We start from the raw sequence: 19,654 nt of genomic DNA, 5'->3' as shown, positions 1-19,654 counted from the left end.
ACAAATATTTTGATTAACTATTTTTTTTTCTTTAGTTTAATACAGGGTGAAATCGATATCAGTATCATCTTTTTCTGATAGTGTTGTACTAGTGTGGTCAGTTGTTCCTTGTGATTTTGGCATAGAATGGAGCACTCCTTATTTTCCTGTGTGTATTGTAAAAGGCGACTAAGAGAACTTAATGGTCGAGAGATTTTAAAACATCAGACAGGCTGTGTGCTTGTTAGCCCCCTTTGCGGTATAAAAAAAAATCTCCAAAGCCTGACTGTAGTTGCCAATACACCTGCCAAGGATGGCAACTATTAGGAAAACCCTTCAATATGGAGGAGGCTTATGTTTAGCAGTAGACAGTTAATGGCTGATATGGTATGGTACACAACAATTCCCAAACTTATTTTGTCTACTGCCCACTAAGAATACTGTCCACTAGAATAAATTATTTTTTAGCGCTCTCATTTTTTCACCCACTTTAAAACCACTATTACTTCAAGATCAACAAACCACCCTCCAAGTCTCCAACACAACGCCCCCATTTTTTTTCTGGGTCTCTTACCGCCTCCCTTTAGGCCTGCAGCGCCCACAAGGGGGCGTTATTGCCCACTTTGGGAAAAGCTGGTATACAACCATACCAGTGAATCTGAATATTTTTCTGAACATGTGTCAATAAAGAATAAAAGGTTTTGTGCCTCCCATCCGACATTATGCATTTTGTTAGCATGGAAGATTCAAATTTCTAAATAACTTTTAAATTTTTGATTCATAAAACTTTTAACCTAATATGTTTTATAGCATAGGTACACAATGTGCTCGAAAATGCCCCCTTGTTGCCTACAAGGGATGACGATTTGAGACGTTCAGGGCAGTAATAGAAGAGCCAGAAATAATACTTTATATGTAATTGTGGCAATAGTTGGTTTTTTTAGAGAGAGATAATTTAAGATGAGGAACTCTAGAAAAAATATATAGGCAAAATGAACGCTGGGAAAAATAAAGTTGTAAAACTATATTCCTAATTCCATACAACGAATATTTTCTTAGATTTGCGTATGAATAGTATTACTGTCACTCTGTTGTAATAAAATTAAAATAAAATAATATAATTAAAATTTTTTCAAAGGTTACTTATTCATTTGTGCACATTGTCCTAACTGCCACAACAAACTCGTCGAGTACAAAATCGACATTAGATCCGCAAAGAAGGAATAATTTAGTAGATGAAGCATTTTTAGAGCAAAAGGATGTTTTGTTGGAAATGGTAATATGACTTATTTATAAATTAAAAAAATAATATATAGACATATTAATAATCTTCTAAACAAAAAAGATAAGCTTATTGATAAGTATATATTATCGATGTACCATATACTAATTATACCGAAAATATAATGATGTTAAAGATTATGTGTTCATAATAAACATAAGAGAAGAGATAAATATTTCTTTTTAGATGTCAAACTATTCAGAATTTTGCTAAGTATAAAATGTTAAATAATACCAAAATATAATAATACTGAACTCTTTTTTCCTAGTTAGAAGCAAAGTTAAAAGAAGTAAAAGATAAGAAAAAGAAAAAAGGAGATCACAAAGACAGTAATAATATGAATATTATAAAATGCGAATCTATGCCAACTAACGGTGACTTAAAATTAAAAGCAAAAGGAATTAGTGCCGTGGGCGAAACTGACATATTACTTAAATTTGGAAAATCTGGTAATATTTTTCAAGTTAAGGCATATTGAAAAAGAATTATCTTGAATATAGATTTTAAATGAATTGAATATCAATCTGATAGAAGGCTTCAATCTTCGAGATTGAAAACAATAATTATTTCAATATTGTGCATTTTAAGTATCTCAATATGTCGATTTGCAAAAAATCTTTCTATTACAGTCTTGTATTATTCCATACACAATACCTATGTATCAAGAATACAAAATAATACTAAAATTATTTCAGTATTCATAGGAATACATTAGATAATCTTGACATAATATGATAAACAGAAGAATATTGGGTTCTGATTTGCAGGAAAACATATTGGAATTATTATTTATGACAGTATTCATTGAAGTCAAACGTTGTCATATATTTTTCTTATTCTTTAGGTAAAAGCAAATTGGATTTAAACGCTTCAGGAATATCTAATGTTGGAAAGGCTGATTTGGAATTAGGCGTTGGAGATGGCAGTATCAATATACCAGGTCTCAATAATTTATTTCACGGTAAGAATAACAATTTAGAAAATCTGTATATGAAATTCAATACTGTATAAACTGGATGTACTCGTGACATTATTCGCGTAGCAACCTTTTGTCTTTTATCATGAAATGGAGCAATTTACAATGTTTTACAAAATCCACTTAATATTTTTTTATGTTAATTCTAAACACTGTTAATTTACAATTTTAATATACGAACAAAAATAAAATCTCACAATTGCAAGAATACGAGAATGGCAACTATAACACTACAATAGTTATAGTTAACATTATGAAAAATTTGCCACAAATCAGCTTTCTTCAATTTACTTTTCTTCTCAAAAAAAAATTTAATCGAATTATTAAGAACAGTAAAAATGAATATGAACTCTGTTCAGTAAATGTAAGAATGATAGAAATATGTATTTAATTACAGGTCTAGAATATGTAAATGAGTGTAACAAAATAAACAATATTAACATAAATAAAGAAGAAAATAATGTAAATAACATTGAAAATAAAAACATGGATATTTTAAGAGCCAATAGTACGCTTCAAATTGATAATAATGAAAATAAATTAAGTATGGATGGAAACAAGAATTTAGTAGTAAATAGTAAAGGCAATTTGACCAATGATATAACTACAAACAAAATTAGTACTATTAAATCACTAAAGAATGATAATGATATTCAAGTGAATGTGAATAGTGTTACAATATCCAGCCCAGTTCTTTCGTCAAGTGCTTGAGAAATTAATTTAAACATTACTCTCAAAATCTCTATTGGAGATAAGCTCGCCTTTGTGCACTATTATGGTTGTTTTTACATTTTAATAACCTTTTGTGTACAATAAAGAATAAAATTCCAATACAAAATATTGTTTTATTTTTACTAACTACTTATAGTATTATATTAGAAGTGTAATTAAATATTGTATTTCTAGCTTCATTATTATAATTAATATACTTACATAAACGTTATTTAATATTATATACATGCATCTAGCGTAGCGTAAGAGCATTATCCTTAAGATATCGAGTTTCGCTGACGTTCTTGCCGTCTGCAGAAATGTCTAGGTATCGTAAAAAGCAATGATTACGTAAACCCTGCAGTGGAGTTTCTTTTTATTTATTGCACGTTTGCCGTTTTATATCCCAACAGGGTACGGTTCACATAAGCACTGATATAATGAAAGTGGTTTGTTACAGTCACTCTCAATTCAACACCCACGTGAGAATGTAACATCCATGACCTTTTGTTTTACATAAATATATTGTTTTTTTACAAAATTTGTTTTCTTTAACTTTGTCTATTTTCTTATATACGTTTAAAATAATATGAATTAAGTAATTATTTAATAATTTAATTATTTAATAATTTAATTATTTAATAATTCAAACTGTTATTTAAGTAGGTTTATGAAAATGCTCTTTTAAATAGTCACTAGTTTATGCTTTTAATTAAATATCAATCTTAAAGAAATACTATTATTTATCTTTTGAAATTGAACATTATATATTGTATCATTTGTTATAAATAAGCAAATAATATGCATATGATATTTTTGTGTAATATAGGTTTTGCATATTATACACGTAAAAATGATTAATTCACTCATGCGCCATCTACATACAACATACAGAACAGACTATCTGTTCTCATTTAATTTGGTTGGCTGTAAGAAATTGTCCTAGCGAAAAGACCGCCTTTTGTATGTTTATGTATACAGTTTGATTTGTACTTTATGCCAATGTATTACAGTTGAAATTTATATTTTTTATTGTATATTTTTATGTTGTTGGTGCAATAAAGAGTTCAATAAATAAAATAACACTTTTATATTTATCTAAGATATTAAAAAAAAAAACAAATATTATTTTTAATAACTTTGCTTGCTATTTCGTGTGATTGGAATAAAAAAAAAGAATAGCATAATTATGTCCCATATTATGACAAATACTACTGGCAAAGACTATTGTATTTTAAGAAACATGTAAGGATAAGCCGCAAAGGTATCAAGAGGTAACAAACAAATTCACTTTAACCTTTTTACAGTGGGTAATGTGCTCGCTGATGGTGACTTAAAGTTGAGATACCCTACGGTCATTTTTTTTCTCTTTTTTAAATAGGGGAAAGTGTTGTACCTATGCACGGTTTTACCTGTGGACACCACTGATATCTTTAATTGTTAACACATAAATTGAACGAAAAATTTAAGACTGCTAATTCTTAAGCGTTAACTATTCCTGTAACAACATTTGTGATAATTTACGGTTATAAATTGTAAATACGGTAATGGAAATTAAGTAATTAAACCTCATTTTCTTTCAAAATTCGGTTTTCCATAGGTAAAACACTTTCCCCTACAATTATGTGTTTACTTTTTGTGTAATTGTTATATGATCAATAAATATGTTATGTATATATTTAATATTTTATAACATAAATAACTATTCACACCTACTTCGCACGCGTATACTAATGAATAAACTGACACCAAACGTTCCATATCATTCACTTTTTTATATGGATATTTATTAGCCCAAATTTTTCAATTTACTGCACCATTTTTCAAACATGCTCTCTCATTCACACATTATCTTGACAATTGCAAATTACTATTGTTATTTTTCTTAATTAAATTATTTTTAGTATTTTTATGTATTTTGAAATTGCAAAAAAGCTGACGGTCTAGTTGATTGAAAATGGTAACGATTACTTGAATAGCGCCTTAAATTATTATATACTTAAAAAATGTTTATCGTTAAAAAGCAACTATTTTCAACCGACTTTAAAAAGGAGGAAGTTCTCAATTCCGTTGTATTTTTTAGGTTTGTTGCCTCATGACTCTCTTAGTTATAAATCGATTTTGAAAATTCTTTGTTTTACCTGTAAGGATATACTTACAAATTTAGTCCATTAGAAATTTTATTTAACCAGTCCAGTAGTTTAATTTTAAATTTAAAATAACTCGTTTTGCCAGGGGAAAGGGATTGTTAGTAATGGAGACTGAGAATCCCCATGAGATGAATTTATCATGATGGGCTTACTGGCCTGTTTTCATTCTCATCTATCACCCTTCACTGGTGCTCCGTCAGCGTATTCCGTTAGTGCAGACGGCACCATACCATTTTCATCCATAAAAAAAGAAACTGGTTTTGAAAAATTTCAACCAGAATTGAAATTGTTTTTCTTGTGAAACACAATAATAAATTATTAAGACTCCTGTTTTTTTTTATGACGGTACGAGATTAAAGTTTTTTATGAAAATTTTAATACCCACTGCCTCCCTTTGAAATATATTTTCAGATCTTTTCCTTTTTTGTTTACATGATTTCCTTTTTGGATAAAAGCCAACGAAGACGTAAGCGTCATAAATATATATTTACAGATAACAGTTAATATATTAAATTCTTCGTAAAGTGGTCGACGAGACAAAAGTGTATAAGATTTTTGTTCCATTGTTGTAATGCCCATTTTATTTAGAAATTTGTTTTAAAAATATTAAATAAATATCATAAGATTAATGCCATGTACGTCTAATATACTACTAATGATATCTAATAATCACTTGTAACAATTTTGTATATTTTTTTTATGCAACTTAGAATAACTAACAAGCTAATGATGACCCACCTGATGCAATGTAGTAATCGTCAACTATAGACATGAACAGTACCATGGACATAACAGAGTATACTGTCATTTATGATAGCTTTCATGCGATGCCATTTCTAAGGACTAAGCTGTTTTGCCTAGATACCCTGTAATTCAATTCCATATTCTACCTTTCAAAACGAAACATAGCCATGAAAACAACTGTTTCAAGGCAGGAATATATATGTGGCAGTAGTACCCAAGCGAACGACTTTTGTGCAAAGTCTTCTAGTCTAGTACAAATTAATCTCTACCAATGGCATATAAAGATATTTAAACTCTAGCTTGAGATTCAGTGAAACAAGTTCAGGTCTCCAGTTCCGCCTTAGCGTTATTTTTATTTTTTATTTTAGGATTTTGTTTTGTGTTTTCCGTCTCTTGCACTATGTAGATGCTGTTCCACTAATTGCTTCTTACGATATATGTATATAGGGAATGGAAAAGAACAATGACGTATTTATATTTACCTCTGCCATAGTAGGGAATTCCTCCTTATACTTTGGAATTAAAATGGTCACGTACAGTGCGGTTTCAGAGGACTTTCTTCTCGCGAATGTACAAATTATGAAATGGCGTTTCTGCTTAGTTTTTCCCTAGAGATTACAGCATGAAGTTCTTCGAGAAAGACGTTATAAAGTTTCTTAAGTAACGGCAATGCGCGCATGACGCCCCTGGTAATATAGACGTCCATAGGCTAAAGTAACTGTTTACCATCAGACAGGCCATACGCTTGTATGCTACCATAGAAGTATAAAAAATTATTTGTTTGCACAATTCAATATGAACAACATTGGTATGAGACTATCATAAACTCCTAATTTAAAAAAATGTAAACTGAATTACGACTCTCTGAGAAGTTAGCGTAGATATGCACATAAAAAAATAGCATCATGTAAAATATCCTTATTTTTCGAAGTTCGTTAAGAAAGAATATCTTACAGTGCGGCTGCAGCTGCGGCGGCGGCGGCGGAAGCGCTGGGGGGCAGTGGGAGGCGAATGCCACCGCCCCTGCTGCGCTCGCGCACCTTACCCGCCATCATAGCACCAGGGTTCTCCATATTGCATGCTCAGATCGACCCACAGAGAACTAATGGTAAGTTATAAAGAAAGTATTATAATCGTAGCATACTTGTGGTTACAATGGCAATATGAACATGTTGTGCCCACCTCAGAGTTGTGGAGTGCCCACCTCAACTTTCAACTATGCGTAAAAATTTGTTTGTGAATAAAACGTAATTACACATTCATATCTGAAAATAATTGAATGGATTTAAAAAAAAAATTGAATTAATAAATCAGTCTAGCGAATCATCAGATACAGCTTGATTCTTTTGTTTTATGTAGTCGCGTAGACCAGTGGCAGTGGTTGTTTATAACTATCAAATAAATATATTATAATTTTTATGAACTGACTTCATTTTGAACTTAGAAGGCATTTTAAACTCACTGCGCATTTGATAGAAATAGGCAACTGTCGCCTATAAATATGAACAGCATACTTAATATCAAAGAATATACTGTGATAATCATGGTACTTATCACGTGTCACCATTCCTGATTATGCCGGTGTTATGCCCACCTTATTCTGTAATTTCACTGTGATGCCCAATTCGCCATACTGATACACAACTGTTTTATGAAAAAAAAAACGAGTGGTTCAAAGGTTTGATCCATTCAGATGACTTTAAACAAACTGATTTCGGCTATCGTGCAGACGAAGTTACACACCTGTTAAATATTATAGTTTAATCTAAACCAATAGTAATACCGAATCACACAAAATAGGTAAGACTGCTAGCTAAGAAATTATATATTTACCTGTTTATGTTTTAAATGGAACTTCACTTATCATACTATCTTTGAAATGAGTAAAGTAAAACATTTTGCCGGCTAAATGAAGTGGAAAGTACGACTGAAATTTAAAGGTACGACAAAGTTGGCTTCGTGTTTTCCACTGTGAAATTACCTCGTTCAGACCTACTATATTATACAGGTAGCTTTTAGTGTCGCTATTGCGGATGGAAACCTGGTACAATTTATACATATTTATATATATAAACACCTGTGACACATAACTTTTTTATGTGAATTGGTTAAGGTTTTGCCCGTAGTTGCCACGCACTTGGCAGGCGGGTTGTCAACCGCAATTAAGGTTTGCTGATGTTTTATTAAGCTACTACTCATCCATCGACTATTAAGTTCCCTTAGTCGCTTTTTACGGCATCTATGGGAAAGGCGGTCCATTCTATGCTGGGACCACATGGCATAACTAGTTACAATGTGTTTAGTATATGGTATATTTGGGTATTAAATTTAATTAAAATCTATTGTTTCATTCACGTCACAATTACCTGTCAATTTTGAAAAAAATTTTTAGTGGTTGATTTGTATGCATTGTATGCAATAATTAACGTTTTAGTTTGCCAGCGGAGTACTTTTTGAGTATTCAAATAAAAATATTAAAAGAAGATCAATTAAATTAGAAAATTGACATACAATTGCAATTTTGTCGCACTTCGATAAGTTAAAGTTATTAAAATTTTTTTGAAATTTAAAATTTTTGTTCTCAGAATGACAACATATGAGGGGAGTCATGAGTAGCACAGTATAATCGGTGAAGGTGCTGTTTACGACTGTAAGCGACGGTTACCACTTTCCATTAGGTAGACCGTCAGCTTGTTTGCCATTCGAAGCAGCATAAGAAATTTTTCGTGGACTGTCACGATAAATTCAAACATATACTGACGATTAGAATACGAGTATGTATGTTCAGTGGCTTGAATAATATAAAGAAAAAATAATATCTTATACCTATCTATGTACCTATGTATGATGAACTCATATGTAGGGAGATTTCAAAGATTTTCAAGATCAAAGAGAGGGAGCCCCAATAAGAACCTATACTCATATGAAAATAAGCGTAACCCTGTTAAACTACGCCTTTATATTATAAAAGTTATTACTTGACAGCATACCTCTCTCGTACTAATACCTTCTGTATATACTATCTATATATAATATTTTTGACAATTCTGTAAACATATTCTAGCATAAAATTTAGAACTCTAAATTGAAATGTAGCCGGGGAAATTAGACTTTATTGCGATCCAGTTTATGACCAAATTGGCATGTAAAGCAGCTGTGGAATTTATTTAAATCCATATCTGGGACATGCAGCTTCAGTCGCGTAATAAAAAGTCCTTTCTTAGTTGCATACGACGGTAACCTACTTGTATACAAAATTTCAGCATCATTTGTTCGGCGGTCTGAAATTGTTCTTGGGTATGTTTTTCAGTTAGTTTATTTTGAAATAATGAAAATTGGATTATAACTCCATATGCGCTATTATTTTACTCAGGAAAGATACAACTGATGGATGGTAAGTAAATATGAAGTCAGTTGGACTAAAGTGACCATCAAATTCGAGCACCGATCTAATAATTTGCTTGAAGATGACTCGTTTATAGATGAAAGTCGTATCGCAAACCGTGAGTGAACAAAATAGCAGTCGGAGATTGATGGCAAGTATGTAAGGTTGTGGAACTTCTGGTAGTAATAGTGGTACTTAATCTTTAAGTGTTGGCAGTCACTCACATACTAATAGTGGCGGAATGAAAGAAAATCATTCTAGTTAAATAACTAGTGATATGGACTTCCGCAAGGCAACACGTAGTTTAATAAAATATTTAAAATTAACTGCGTCTATCAAAACTATGCATCACGACATATTTTTTTAAAATAATTCACAGAAACTAATTTGAGTTTTGAACGAAAAATCGTGTTAGATACAAAGATTGCGAAGCAAATGTGAAGCGGAGTATGCTTCATATTTGATTCGCAAACGAAACAGTAGCTTCGTAGATCGTTGTTTTAATAAAGAATTAATAGAGGAGTAAACTATATCGACTGCTAAGATTTGTTATAAACTAATTATGAATGTTTACTGGCGACGTAATAAAAAGAGGCAAACCGAATGAATATAGAGTCTCCCTTTTTTAATGTGTTTAAAAACTGCACTATGACGCAATGGCCAGCTATTTATAAATAAAATAATAACGCTCCTGCACAAAGAACAGACATCGCGTGACCAGGAAATGCAGCACTACAGCAGTGTAAAAAGTCTCGCGGTCGGAACACGATAACGGACTTTTATGTGATAGGTACCAGACGGTACAGTCCGCAGTATACCGAGTTAACTAAAACAGAGTAGATGGTTTATACTAGTTTAGTAAATAAATGGTAAAGCAATTTTGCAGCTAAACATAGTTCGCACTAGTTCAGTAATCAAGTAGCGAGTAATTAATGAGTAAACATAGATGATTGAAATCGGTTTCTGGTCATTCACGTTTCCAAGGCTGTATTTCGATTCGAGGGATATGAGAGTGAAGTTATTGGGTACAGAGACGTAACATCATAATCCTCCGCAATGGTATTTCAAGAGAGGTACCATGAGTACACTGTGATCAGTATATTCCGTGATGTTCATGGTGCTGCTCGTGTCTATAGGCGATGGTTACTACTTGTCTTTACCCGCTTACATCATGTGGACCGCTAACTTCTTTACCATTCTAAGTATTGTAAAAAAAGATGGTTTACACTTTTATAGTTAAGTAGCGAGTAATTTGCAGCTGACCATTTGTGACTCGTACTGGTATAGTAACTAAGTGGTGGGTAATTTTACAGCTAGTTAATTAATATTTTAAGGCATAAAAATTAATATACGAGGTCTGTCCGGAAAGTTCGTATAAAAGTGTTCTGGAATGCGAGAAAGAGGAGTGGGGAGGCCAGGTAAGCGCAGGACCCCTTCCTTATGTCCCTAACAATGCTTCAGTTCTGGTCTGACCGCCGTGCGGTGCGAACTGGCTTGTCACGCCATCTGTGAAGTTACCTCTTAACGAAACCCCGTCGGCATGGAGCCCGCTTCCGTTGAAGAGCAGCGCGTCGTAATCAAGTTTCTCTCGAAACTCGGCAAGAATGGCCGTGAAATTTTTGCCGATCTCAGAACAGTTTATGGGGATGATGCTGTGAAGGAACCAACCGTCCACAAGTGGCTAAAAAGATTCAGAGAGGGCCGAGAAAGCGTTCAAGATGACCCACGTTCAGGACGTCCTTCCACTTCACATTCCGACGAAAACGTGGAAAGAATTCGAACTTGTGTTAATGGGGACCGTCGTTTAACGGTCAGACAGGTGGCTGAAGAGCTTAATTTGGGCAAAACCGTGGTCCACGAAATTCTAAGAAACGAACTTCAAATGAAAAAAATTTGCGCCAAGATCGATCTCTTGTTGTCCGTGAGTTTTTGAGTAAAAATTCCATTACGGTGACCGAACACCCCCCTATTCGCCGGATTTGGCCCCGTGTGACTTCTTCTTGTTCCCAAAAACCAAATTGGTACTTCGGGGGCGGCATTTGGGGGACATAAATGAGATAAAAAAAGCTACGACGGGGCAGCTGAGAAACCTACAACCAGAGGACTTTCAAGGAGCCTTCTCACAGTGGAAACGGCGTTGGCACAAGTGCATTATGTCACAGGGGGAGTACTTTGAAGGGGATAAAATTGATTTACCTGAATAATTGTAAAATAAAATTTTTAAAAAACTTTTATACGTACTTTCCGGACAAACCTCGTATGGTATGTATAAAAATTCGTAATGAGTTTTAACTAATTAGAATACTTTTAATGTAGAAGGATATGTGTATTAAATAAACCTTATACTGGCATATAATGCACAGATAGACCATGGTCTGTCTGAAAAAGCAGTCAAAAGTCTTCGAAATCGATATGCATGCAAAACTGTGTTATGAAAATAGATGGAACATGAGATGTATTTGACACTTGGTTCTTTCCGCTTATTCCATAGGGGATTTGGCATGAAAGTAGATAGATAATGTTTTTTTACAAAATTTCTCGTTACTTGCCTAAATTACTAAATCTCTTTAAACGAGGCTTTACGAATACTGATTATAAATAAATGTGTCATACAAACTGCGGATTTATTACTAAGTTGACATTTCGTTCAGAAGTCACAAAAGAGATACATTGTAAATGGTAATAATAAAATACAGTAAAAGGAATTCTATTTTGGCAACGAAACGAATACATTTGGGAACGTTTTAAGTCATAAACATTTGCGGCAACTTACATAATTTTATTGTACAGAGGTGCAGTGATTCGAGATTTTATAAACGGAATTACAAAAATAGACAGTAAATTTGACACATTAGGAGTTTTCTGCGCTTTATCTGCTTTAAAAATCTTGTTTAAAATGCAGTATGTTAATAAAAAATGCATTGAAATATCAGCTCGCTAGTTAAGATACTATTTTATTTAAACAGTAACTGGATATCCGATTTTATGACCACGCGAATTTTAAATCAGATTTTATATGGGAGCACGTCGCCTTTACATCCACGTCGAAAAATTAGCAATAAAATTATTTGTGTTGGAACTATTTATCCGAAATCGAGTCATGTAAAGTCCTGAATAAAATAAATTAAGAATGAGCCTGTGCAGACGAGGGACATTTTGACTGCGGGAAATTATATTTGTTCAACTGCTTCACGGTAGAAACACGAATGGGACAGAGGTGCCCAAGTAAACGAAAGTCTCCCTCTGATATATTACTACTATTACTAATATAACTACAACTGGTACATCAGTTTAAAATTTATGCTTATATACATAATCTCTGTTATGTCTTATATCTAAAGGCGACGATTACCGCATTCCGTCAGGTGGGCCGTCAGCTTGTTTGCCATTCTAAGTTGCATAAAAAAAGTATCTATATACTTATAACGTGACTTTGTCTGCATTTAAAATATATTTTGTTGTCGTCGGAGCAGACTTTAAAAAAATGAGTTTATTATAAAAACGTTTCAACTAAAACCTGTATCTTTTAACTAGAAAATATAATACATACATGTAAATATCCGCTAGTTGTTTGTAATTTGAACCAAAATGCTGAAAAGTGCAAAAGCAGTTTCCGCAGATGCGCTTTGATACATTTGTCACTGATGTGCGCTAGAGAAGGGAAACATTTCACTATAAATATTCCACTAAAAAGTTTGTCTTCCGAGTCGTGTTGACAGCATACGGCGTATTTAATCGAATCGAATAACTTTACTCGACTCGAAATTCAAATAATTTATCTGCACTGCGCTAAATCGCGTGCATCTTTTTTGTTCTTTTTCCATTTTTAATCGAAGTTGTAAGAGGTTTTTGAATTCGTATATTTTTCTTTGTGCTTTTCGGTCTATTATTGTAAACAGAAGGTAGTTCTCAATTCGGTTTATTTTTGTACGTGATATTTATGTCAATTTTGAATAGTAGTTTTTTATCGAAATCTATACTATAATAGCCTACATTATGGAGTTTTTAAGGTGACTATAAACGCGTGCTCGTGTAACCGTAGAATTCTTGTATCCTCCCTCTATCCAGATATTTTAATAGGGTTCCATTTCAGTGCCCATTTGTTTTATTATATTAGCTGTTAACTATCCCCTGATGGACATAGGTCTTACTAAGAAGATGTTGCCAGTAGTTGCCATGCCTGGCATGCTGATTGGCAACCGCATTTAGGCTTTGGTAATGCTTTAAAATGGACGCTGCTGCCCATCTTTTTACTATTAAGTTCCTTTAGTCTTCTCTTACAACACTCACGGGAAAGGAAGCGGTGACTCATTCTATGCCGGGACTGCACGACAATTTTAGTGACTATGCTAAAGAATAAAGCCGAGTATCAGTTGAAGATAAAAATATGAGGATTGCTATGGGGATTTGGGGGAGGGGGAGGTAATTGCTGGACCTTTAATCCTCCCACGAAACTGTCGTAGCTGTTTCTGTCTGTCTATATGTTCGTTCCAGAATCATGCAATAACTACTGCGGCAATTTGAATGCAATTTTCATAGTTGCACTCTTAAAGGTCTAACTTAAAATCTAATATGTTTTATTTTGATCTTGAAGTGATATATTTCATTGGATTTTCTATTTCTAAAATGCGAAGTAACGATCAAAAAGCTAGCAAATCAATAAATGTATCGCTTTCTCCCATAAGTGTTCTTTTCTCAGCCGACATAAGATCCTTTATTTATTGTAGAGAATTCACAATACCTACGTTTTCAAACACCTCCATAAAGTTGGGTGTATTGCTTTACGCAGGTGTGCATATAGTTTATGTGTTTCGGTTATTACCTACATGAGATCCGGATATTGTAAGGTAAGTCATAAAAGTCGATGAAGTCTTTTGATCTCTATTAGGGTAAGGTACGAAAAACCCAACCAGGGCGAGAGTGCGTTCCATTATTATTCGTACCATCTGTGCATATTCTTTATTTAAAATGAAACATAATACAAAAAAAAAAAAAACTAATCTTGTAAGAAACGAGCTAAGGAAATCGCGATTGTCTCCGCCTTTCTTCTACAGATTATCCTGTACAATGAAATAGAGTGTAAATATCAATATTGTCTTAAGTTTTCGTCATTATATCAGTCTTTAACTATCCACTGCTGAACATAAGCCTCCCTTTGGGGGGTTTTGTCAGTAGTAGCCACGCTTGGCAGGAGGATTAGCAACCGCAGTCAGGCTTTAGAGATGTTTTAAGAGGGACGCTGTTCGCTCTCGCCCTCCCTTAGTCTGTTCTTACGATACCCACGGGAAAGGAAGGGGTGGCCTATTCTATATCGGGACCACATGACCACATATATTTTGCATTTCTATAATTAACTAGCGCCCCGTCCCGGCGTCGTACGGGTAGCCATTTTTACATTTTAAAAAGTGGCCATTAAGGCTTTTAAGCTTCTGTCGCGTGTGGGGTAATGGTGTAACTTCTTCCGTTTTCTCAACATTTCCCTTCACTGCTCTGCTCCTATTATTTTTATTTTTTTTATACAACTTAGAATGGCAAACAAGCTGACGGCCCACTTGATGGAAAGTGGTAACTGTCGCCTGTAGACATGAGCAGTACCATGGATATAACAGAGTATACTCTTTCGCCCATGATACCCCCCATGCGTTGCCATTCCTGAGGACTCAGATGTTATTCCTCTGTACCCAGTAAATTCACGCCACGTAAATAAGTTTTTGTTTCTATAACGAACATACAGACAGACAAAAATTTTACTGATTGCATTTTTGGCATTAGTATCGATCACTAATCACCCCCTGATAGTTATTTTGGAAATATATTTCATGTACAGAATTGACCTTTTCTTGTTTTCTAATCTTTTGTCTTGTTTTATAAATAAATAAATAAAAGATTAATTTTTAAAGATGGAAATACTATGGTAACCCCGCACTATACCAGTTTACTCTGGCGAGGTATTAGTGCGTGATGATAGGTAAAGATGAAGATAGATTAGTTAGCCCATCGTGACGAATTCACCCGGAATTAACTACTATGGTTTCCAGGCGGAACCACGTAGAGGTCAACTTTCTAGGGATTATTGCTAGTTATGGCGTCGCTAGTCCCCATTATTTTTAATCCCTTTTTCCTCAAGAATGGGTAGGTAAAGAAGAAGTCATTTCACTTGGCCAATCGTAATGAGTTTTTCATAAATTAACCACAATTGTTTCCAGGATAAATTGCGTTGAGTTCCACCTAGTAAGGATTATATGGGGGGGGGGGGGGGGATGAAATGTTAGTAATGCGAACTATCAGTACTAAAAAATACCTATCATTCCTCACAGGTACGGTATGGGCATAAACCAATAGCAAAGGCCAGTTAACATGTCATTTTTATCCATAAAATAAAGAATGGAGTACTAGACAGTCATTTTTGTGTTTAGTTAAACAATGCACAGAAATCTTGTCATTAATAAATCTTAACTAGAGACTTAAATATTTATATAAAAAGGGAAATAAATTAATTCGAGCCAGTAAAGAGCCAAGAGTCAAAATGCTCCAATAAGCAGATACCCTTTGCATAAAATTTTAATGACGTAGAGGCTCCATCGTAAATGAATATTAAAAGTAACAAAACAAAATTTTGTTATGAATTTTCAAGTTTTAAATAACGGGTTATTACTCTGTTAAACTGTTTATCATAATGGCAAAAAAGTCGAGACCATAATTTGAAAAGGATCATTAATAAAAATAATTTTTTGAATTCTCTTTATTTCTTCTTATTTCTTAATGAAGACATTTTTTTCTTATTAGTATCATCATATCAGCCATTAAATGACCATTGCTGGAAATAGGCCACTTCCATAGGGACGGAGGGGGGGGGGGGGGGTAGCCGCAGATAGGTTTTGGTGATGTTTTAAGAGGGACGCTGTTGCCCATCCTTCAACCATTCTGTTAGTCGCTTCTTGCGACACCCACTGAACAGAAGTTCCTTTCCCGTGGCTGTCGTAAGAGGCGACTAAGGGAGCTTATGGTGGAGGAATAAGCCGTAATGTCTCTCTTAAAATATCACCAAAAACTAATCTGCGGTCGCCAACTCGTCTGCCAAGTATAGCAGCTACTAGCAAACCCCCCTTATGGGAGAGGCTATGTTCAGCAGTGGACAGTTAACGTCTGATATAAAAACAACTCTTGCAATTATTATCTTAAAATTATAAGTATCCTAAAGTCACCAGAGGGAGACTTTGTACAAAAGACGTTTGCTTGGGCACCTCTGTCTCATTCGTGTTTCTACCGTGAAGCAGTTGTGTTTGCATGGCTGTGTTTCGGTTTGAAGGGTGGGATATGGCGTGAACTTACTGGGTACAGAAGAATAACATCTGAGTTCTTAGGAATAGCAACGCATGGGGGTATCATGGGCGAAACAGTATACTCTGTTATGTCCACGGCACTGCTCATGTCTAAAGGCGACGGTTACCACTTTCCATCAGGTGAGCCGTCAGCTTGTTTGCCATTCTAAGTCGTATAAAAAAAAATACAGTCCGCTACATTATTTAAGTTCTCCAGGACCCTAATAGGTGCAAATCAAAAATTAATTAATTGCTAAAATATTTCGATTTGTTACTAATTTCACTTAGAGAGTGTTTCTTTGAAAATTTCAACAAAATTAAAAAAAGGAGGTTCTCAATTCTCTTGCATTTTTTTATTTTAGTTTTTTTTTATAATGCCGTCAGTTGTTAACCGATTTGGCAAATTCTTTTTATTATCGGAAAGGATATACTTACAGAGTGGTTCCATAGAAATATTATCAAAATTGGTTAAGTAGTTTAGTTTTTAAATCAAAATAACTGGTTTTCCCATTGAAATGGGATTATTTTGTAGAACATAATTCTAAATTACGATTAATTTCTATTGAAATAGACTGTACATTAATGCACAGTATTTTGTTCCCTTAGTTGCCTCTTATCACATTCTTGGCATAAAAAAGAGTGGTGACATGTCATATCCTTAATCCATCACCATAAGGACGAGATACATATAGCTATAAAATATGCGATACCTGATCCTTGACGGTGAGTTAAAAAAAACATTTTGACAAAATTCTAATCACGAAATCGCGGGAAACGGCTGACGTCAAATAAAATTACGAATTAATAAATAAAACTCTGGTCTAAATCGAGTAATTCCGTCCGCCATTACCGGTGACCTCAATCAGTACAACCGAGGTAAATACGGGAGAACCAAACTCTATTTTCCTTTCGGAATCATGGAAATTGACGAAATTATTTACATTACGGTGTAGTCTGATTGTCCTTACTACACAGATGTACATGGCAATAGATGACGCTGCTTTGAATTGTATGGAAAATACTTGCTGTGATAATACATATGCTACAATAGATTATTAACGTCCCTCTACTTGTAATGAATCAAAACGGATATCATGTTGATCATATATGAGTTTTTATATAATTTTATTTCGAGTCATAGTTATTATTTTTACAATGGTATATTATAGTTGTTATAAGATTTTTTAATGGAAAAAATGGCGTCGCTTTCGTCATCATGAAAATATTTAATAAGAAAGATTTTGAAAATCACGTCATCAGTGTTGCTCAAGTTAATATTTAACTTATATATGTGGTATAATATGCAAATAAACCCAACTGATTGTAAAAATATTATAAAAATAAACATATAATTGTCAAATATATTGTATATGTATGTATGCTATACATAGAATTTGACAGAAAGAAAACTTCACTGACATTTTATTAAAAAAAAATATTTATAATACAACCTTCAACAGCAAATATTCGACAATACCATTTGTAACGCAATTTTTAAATCAAATTAATAACTTCACCTTACGTTTATATAAATAATTTTTTGATTATTTTGTCAAAATTTTTTTCAATACATATTTTACGTAAGAACAAACTAAATTTTTAGCGCCAAGCAAGCCTCAAGCATCATAAGTAGGCTTTTTTAAAAACCTATTTTTAGGGAAAGTTACTTGTTATTAGGTAACATTATTATATACTGGTATTATATTTATAATGCTACATCTATTAAAATCCAATGTCTGTGTTACTACGAGATTCGTGTAATTATAGAAAGTACGTGAGCGAGGCGACAGTAAAGTAAATTCTAGAAATGACGTAGATATTTTTTCCACCGACCCAGTTGATCTTTTCCGTTCGAATTCAAGTAGGAAAATAGAAGGAGGAGGAGAAAGTCGAGTAGGGAGTTTTAAATTGTGTTGTATTTTCTTATTGATTTATTTATTTTTTTACTATTCTATTTAAGAGCTGCGCTCATGCCGGTGGAGCTCTTGCCACTCACTACGATTTTCAGCGAGTCCCTTCACCTCTTGATACGACACGATATACTAGAAAAAATAAATAACGCACTATACACTAATAGCTGTAAATATTTGTCGTATGTGTCGCGATGCCTTCGCCAATTTTGAACCGATTTTGCCAGTAGTTGTCACGCTTGGCAGACGGATTGGCAACTGTATTTAAGCTACCCCTCGACCATTAAGTTCCTTTAGTTGCCTCTTACGACAACCATGGGTAAGCAAGGGAACTCATTATTATACCCATAATTTTATTATGCGGGATTGAAGCTAATACCTATAGAGAGATACTTTGTACAAAAGTCATTTGCTTGGATACCTTTGTTCCTTTCGTGTTTCTACCGTGAAGCAGTTGTGTTCGCATGACTGTATTTCGGTTTGAAGGATGGGATATGGCAGTGAATTTACAGGATACAGAGGAATAACACCTGAGTCTTCAGGAATGGCAACGCATGGGGGGTATCATGGGCGAAACAATATACGCTGTTATGTCCATGATATTGCTCATATCTATAGACGATGATTAACATTTTCCATCAGGTGGGCTGTTAGCTTGTTTACCAAGTTAAAACTTGCATAAAAAAATAAACCATCGGAATGTGAGGCAGTATATTAAATCGTTCCACCGCTCAGTTCGGACGGATAAATATAGATATCAAATACGGAAAATACTTTAGGCTCGCGTGACTGGTTGAAAAGTTGACTTTGACAGCCGTCCGTTCCTCTTACGGTACTTAAGGAAACATTTATGTAAAAGGGCAACTTCTGTAGATCTAATCTCGAAGTTTCTCCAAATAAAATGGGAGTGGAATAAAATTATGTAACGAAGTCGGCACTTTTCGTATGCGATTACTGTTGAAGTTTTGTATTACTTTTTTTTAATACAAATGTTATTCGTAATCTTAATTAGATTTATCACGGTTATTACTTATGGTATTAAGGTAATTTACCATGTGGTGCCGGCATAGAATAAGTCAATCCTGTATTTTCTCCATAGGTGTATTTCACCAGAGGGAGACTTGGTACAAAAGTCGATTGCTTGGGTACCTCTGTCGCATTCGTGTTTCTACCGTGAAGCAGTCGTGTTTGCATG

The 19,654-nt window shown here is 33.8% G+C and overlaps 1 protein-coding gene across 2 annotated transcripts in view; it reads left to right on the top strand.

Annotated features, from left to right (window-relative positions):
* The window catches only part of LOC113511525 (uncharacterized), a 371,241-nt gene that overhangs the window by 96,175 nt on the left and 255,412 nt on the right, over window positions 1-19,654 (top strand). For both annotated transcript variants that reach the window (XM_031909262.2, XM_052894558.1), the window contains exon 3: window positions 6,799-6,950. In XM_031909262.2, the coding sequence (XP_031765122.2) occupies window positions 6,799-6,950 (152 nt within the window). The remainder of the gene's footprint in view (window positions 1-6,798; window positions 6,951-19,654) is intronic.

Source organism: Galleria mellonella, unplaced genomic scaffold (assembly GCF_026898425.1).
Source record: "Galleria mellonella isolate WM207_F2 unplaced genomic scaffold, CSIRO_AGI_GalMel_v1 utg116, whole genome shotgun sequence".
NCBI lineage: Eukaryota > Metazoa > Arthropoda > Insecta > Lepidoptera > Pyralidae > Galleria > Galleria mellonella.
This window is presented reverse-complemented; position numbering and strand designations above follow the sequence as displayed.